At 43.6% G+C, this 6,000-nt stretch overlaps 1 protein-coding gene across 1 annotated transcript; it reads left to right on the plus strand.

The window, feature by feature from the left end:
- The first annotated feature begins 1,919 nt into the window (after positions 1-1,919).
- Positions 1,920-2,820, plus strand: LOC128046370 (olfactory receptor 2A1/2A42-like). Its single transcript, XM_052638439.1, is given in 3 exon segments — positions 1,920-2,676; positions 2,679-2,732; positions 2,735-2,820. Coding segments are annotated over 3 exon segments (897 nt in total).
- The last annotated feature ends 3,180 nt before the right edge of the window (positions 2,821-6,000 follow it).

Genomic DNA, 6,000 nt, shown 5'->3' on the forward strand with positions numbered 1-6,000 from the left:
AGGTCAATCTAGTCAAGGCTATGGTTTTTCCTGTGGTCATGTATGGATGTGAGAGTTGGACTGTGAAGAAGGCTGAGCACTGAAGAATTGATGCTTTTGAACTGTGGTGTTGGAGAAGACTCTTGAGAGTCCCTTGGACTGCAAGGAGATCCAACCAGTCCATTCTGAAGGAGATCAACCCTGGGATTTCTTTGGAAGGAATGATGCTAAAGCTGAAGCTCCAGTACTTTGGCCACCTCATGTGAAGAGTTGACTCATTGGAAAAAACTCTGATGCTGGGAGGGATTGGGGGCAGGAGGAGAAGGGGACGACCGAGGATGAGATGGCTGGATGGCATCACGGCCTCGATGGACGTGAGTTTGAGTGAACTCCGGGAGATGGTGATGGACAGGGAGGCCTGGCGTGCTGCGATTCATGTGGTCGCAAAGAGTCGGATACGACTGAGCAACTGAACTGAAGGTGCTAATTAAATGTCTGCACCAGCAAAGATGTTATATTTGTACATGGTATTTTGCAGAAGCTGTTATCCAGGACTTAGAACAAATAAACATCACCAGTTCACAGTAGCATCAAATACTGAACCACCAAATGAATGCTATACACATCTCTAAAATGACAAATTCACTAAATTACTTAAAAAAAAAATTGGCTATCTGTAAGGCAGATATCAGTTCTTGTGTTGCTGAAGTAGGAGCAAGTTGATTTTTTAATGATTGTCATGTCTTGTCTTTTTGAATTTCACATATGGTATGTGATGCAAATGCCAAACCATCACACAAATACTGAAGCCTACCACACACTTACTCCAGGTATGGCCTTTTCCACTTATTTTGTGACCTAGATTTTCTCTTTTAACAGGAGTAGAGCAGTAGGGTTACAGGTAGCACATGGGAAACTACATCTTCACGTGTTTCACCTGCATCCACACATACACACCACAGCCTTCAAAGCAACGTGTGAGTGCCTGACTTTACGGTCATTTACACCCTTGCACAAAAGATCCAGATTCACAATACATAAATGCCACGCAGCACTCCCAAACCCAATTCCTACAAATTGTAGAGGTTGTTATTCAAAACAGTTGTTTGGTAAATTAGTAACTATGATGGCATCGGTACATTCACGGCCAATGGTTGGTTTGATTTCATCGCTCTTGGTAACATAAAGGTATTCACTAGAGTTCATGTGGAGCATATCCGCTGATCCCTGCTTAGCACCTTAAACAATCACATTGTCATAAAAGTTGCCCTTTATCTGTTTGTTCCTCCTGTTATCATGTAAACTGCTCTACATCTAAAGAGCAAAGGTTGATTTGCAGAAGGCAACATAGTTGATATTCCTGTTGAGAAACTAGAATTACATTTCCTCTCTAGGACTACTCTAATTCTCATCTTTGGTGTTCCTCCTTTACTGATTACTTCTACATTCCAGAAATTCTCTTAGTAACAGATGTGCAGCTTAGCACCTTGTCGTTTTAGGAATGTGCTTGGTAACTTGACACGTGCAGCTTCAGAATGATTCCTATGTCATGGTTATTTTATCTCCTCTTTTGATTGGACATTCCTTCTTCCCATCACGCATCAGTGGATCTAGGTAACCTATCATGGTGACACAATCCCTTTCTGTAAAACTGTATGTCAGGTTATATGATTAACTTAATGTATAAATAGTCATCATCTTAACCCACTCCAGTGTTCTTGCCTGGAGAATCCAGGGATGGCGGAGCCTGGTGGGCTGCCATCTATGGGGTCGCACAGAATCGGACATGACTGACGCAACTTGGCAGCGGAAGCAGCAGCAGCAGCAGCAGTCATCATCTTAAAATCATGTCCCTTAAAAATGCTATTTTCTGAAATAATGTCTAGAGGTTTTCAACAATTCTGTCCTAAGTGATCCTGTTTTGTAGTTTTCATAGTGAAATGGGAGAAAATCAGACAATAGTTACAGAGTTCATTCTACTGGGACTTGGTCTTGGCCCAAGGACTCAGATGCTCCTCTTTGGGCTCTTCTCCCTGTTCTGTGTCCTCACCCTGCTGGGGAACGGGGTCATCCTGGGGCTCATCTCACTGGACTGCAGACTGCACACCCCCATGTCCTTCTTCCTCTCACACCTGGCCATCGCTGACATGGCCTACGCCTGCAGCACAGTGCCCCAGATGCTGGTCAACCTCCTGAGTCCAGCCAAGCCCATCCCCTTTGCTGGCTGCATCACACAGACCTTTCTCTTTCTAAGTTTCACTCACACTGAGTGTCTGCTCCTGGTGGTGATGTCCTATGACCGGTATGTGGCCATTTGCCACTCCCTCCGATATTCTGTCATTGTGAGCTGGAGAGTCGGCATCAGCCTGGTGGGGACTTCCTGGGCATGTGGCTCCCTCCTGGCCCTGGTCCATGTGGGTCTCATCCTGAGGCTGCCCTTCTGTGGGCCTCACGAAATCAACCACTTCTTCTGTGAAATCCTGTATGTCCTCAAGCTGGCCTGTGCTGACACCTGGCTCAACCAAGTTGTCATCTTTTCGGCCTGTGTTTTTATCTTACTGGGGCCCCTCTGCCTGGTGCTGGGCTCCTATGCGTGCATCCTGGCCTCCATCCTGAGGATCCAGTCCACTGAGGGCCGTAGGAAGGCCTTCTCCACCTGCTCCTCCCACCTCTGCGTGGTCGGGCTCTTCTTTGGAGTGCCATCATCATGTCCATGGCCCCCAGGTCCCGCCACCCTGAGGAGCAGCAGAAGATCCTTTCCTGTTTTACAGTTTCTTCAACCCCATGCTGAACCCGCTCATCTACAGCCTGAGGAGCAAAGTAGGTCAAGGGTGCCCTTAGGAGAGTGCTATTCAAGGAGAGTCATTTCCTGTTGGAGTGACATTTGAATCACTGCCCCTGCCTGAAGAGTTTACTTGGAACTTTGGTACTGAGTATCTACCAAAGCTTATCACTCTGTGTCTCCGAGACTAAGTCATCCAAAACACTCTGTAAAGAACTCTCTTTTCCTCCCCATAAATTAGTTAGGTTTTGCTGCATTCATTATATTTAATTCTATCAACCGCATTTACTTTTTCATTTGACTACTTGGTGAATTAAGATGATCCAGAGGGGGGGAAAAATTATTTTATCCACTGCTAAGGAGCCCAAAAGGTTAAAATAGGCCCTCTACCTCTGACTCCACTGGGCGTGTGCAATAACAGCAGAATAACAGACGTTAGTGATATAACCACATTCATAACAATTTTTAAAAATATTGTTGCTACAGGCAACAGAATCCATGAATAACTTTGTCCATGTTCATCCCACATTCGGATGTTTCCTCTCAAGTGTAAATCCTCTTAGAAATAGTGAAGTATAGTTTGTCAGTTGTGTACGACTCTGCGATCCCACTGACTGTAGCCCACCATGCTCCTCCGACCGTGGAATTTTCCAGGCAAGAGTACTGGAGTGGGTTGCCATTTCCTTCTCCAGGGGATCTTCTCAACCCAGGGATTGAACTCAGTTCTCTCCCGCATTGCATGCAGACGCTTTACCCTCTGAGCCACCAGGGAAGCTGTACCAAAATGCCTACTTAGACTTACGGAAAATTGATTTTGCTGATCAAATCCTGTAATCTGCCTTACAATTTCTGTGATCAGAAATTGAGTCTCATATATAGCTGGTATCCCAAGGAACTGCCCAACAAAACCCATTGTCCTGTCTGCGCTGGTCTTTTGATGGCTGCTTGTTCCAAACTCTCCTCATCTTCTCAAGAAAAATATCTACGATTCTCTCTGAATAGACATACCAAGGAGGAGTTAGCAAGTGCCGCAGCCCAACTCTGAATTGCTGGATACGAATGGAGAGCCCTACACAGAGGCAACTGAATGGAAAAAGGGGTGTAATAACAATAGTTAAAAGTATAATTAAGTACTCCATGCCACCTGCTTCACGTTGATTGATACTTTATAGAGATCATCTCCTTTTATCATCATAACAAATGCATTTTTCATTATCATCCCATTTTATAGATGCAAACATTAAGGCAATGGCAAATGTGAGACTCATATCCCAACAATATGACTCCCAAGTCTTTTCTACTAACTGAATAATGTAGTACCTCACTATCAGAGTTATTAAACTAAGAATAAGGTGAACCTATCCCAACATAGGATATGTTGGGAGGCTTTGTGTTTCTTCTCAGGCTGTGTGCCACAGTGAATCTGGGAGAGCTAGGTATTATTTATTGAAGGCTTCTGGTCCTGGTCAGAGAGTTCTGTGGGCATGGTTGCTAAAGATGTTCAGAATTTTGTAGCAACACAAAGAGGGTGGGGATGGAGGCTGTCGAGATTAGAGGTTTGGTTTAGACCTGCATGGTGTTAAGACCTAGAACTAGGACATTTCTAGTGTCACATACACCACTCACGTGTTCATACACATGTGTGTACATGTATGCACACATATTTACTGAGTGTTCACTATGGTGAGGCTCTGTTCTAAGCATCTTATGAGTATTACCTTTCTAAATCTTCATAGTAGCCCTATGAGATAGAGACTATTCACCACTTCTTGGATGAAGAAACAGAGGCACAAAGAGATTAAGTAACTTAACTAAAGCCTCACAGCTAATAAGTACCTAGTCCAGAATCAGACCTAGGCAATCTGATTACCAAACCCATAGACATACCTATATATAAAAATCAAATAGCTTATGATGTTCCCAGAGAAGAAGGAAGTGCAGGAAAAGAAAAACTTTCAACATCCAGTCAAAGATAGGCCTTGAGCTTCACGAAGAAAAGGTACTTAAGTTTGTTAAAGAAAGCAATTTCACTTTATACTGGTGTAAAAATGAGGGAGCAAGAAAGGATTGGGAGTCCAAGGGTCCAGAGTAGAGGAAGAGCCTGTGAACTAGGATAGTTAAACAGAGAAAAGTGCAAGAAAGAGATAACAATGAAGTTTTAAATTGATGGTTTGCCAAATTCAAGAGCATTAGAAAGAGTGCTTGTAATTTGTCCAACATGGATATAATTTTTAATTCCAATAATTCCTAACACAATATTTAAATGGTTGTTTCATTTTATGACAGATGTTGCTTACTACGTTGCCATGTGCAGAAGCATATCCCCTTTAGCAGCACAGGGCTTGGAGGGAACAACGTGATAAGGGGTCCCAGCTGGAGCTCAGATTCAGCAGCCCCTTAATGAGTCAGTTGGCAGAGGCTCCAGGGGACTGACATCTCTCCCCTTGAACCTGTTCCTGCTGCTGCTACTAAGTCACTTCAGTCGTGTCCGACTCTGTGCGACCCCACAGACAGAGGCCCACCAGGCTCCCCCGTCCCTGGGATTCTCCAGGCAAGAACACTGGAGTGGGTTGCCATTTCCTTCTCCAATGCATGAAAGTGAAAAGTGAAAGTGAAGTCACTCAGTCGTGTCCGACTCAGTGACCTCATGGACTGCAGCCCACCAGGCTCCTCTGTCCATGGGATTTTCCAGGCAAGAGCACTGGAGTGGGGTGCCATTGCCTTCTCCGTGAACCTGTTCCTAGACAACCAAATACTAAGAAAACATGTGAGACCTTCCCTTGGGCAAAGAGATTCACATTTTGTTTTCTTATTTCCAACATTTTCTGATCTTTCACCTGGGATCTATAGAACATTTCTCAGTTACGTATTATCTCTTCATGTGGGGAAGGACAAGTATCAGTTTCTCTCTTTATCCTTACTGCCTTAACGCTCCTAACACAAATAAGCACTCAGCAAACACTCCTTAAATAAAGGATGCTTTAACTATCAGCTGCATTTCCAAATTTTCAGTGGAGCTATCTTCTGATTGCTAATCTTCCTTAAGTCTCTCTAATTGTGAGTTGTAGTTACAAAGTTTGATCATCTGATAATTATGAAGTGCTTACTGTATGGTAAGCACTACATAAAATACTTTTAAAATAATCTTCGTATCAAAATCTGTAGAGTGGGTACAATTGTTATCCTTATATAATGATGAAGAAAATGAACTTCAGGAAAGTGAATTGATTTACTCAAGG

This window comes from Budorcas taxicolor, chromosome 4 (genome assembly GCF_023091745.1).
Source record: "Budorcas taxicolor isolate Tak-1 chromosome 4, Takin1.1, whole genome shotgun sequence".
NCBI classification, from domain to species: domain Eukaryota; kingdom Metazoa; phylum Chordata; class Mammalia; order Artiodactyla; family Bovidae; genus Budorcas; species Budorcas taxicolor.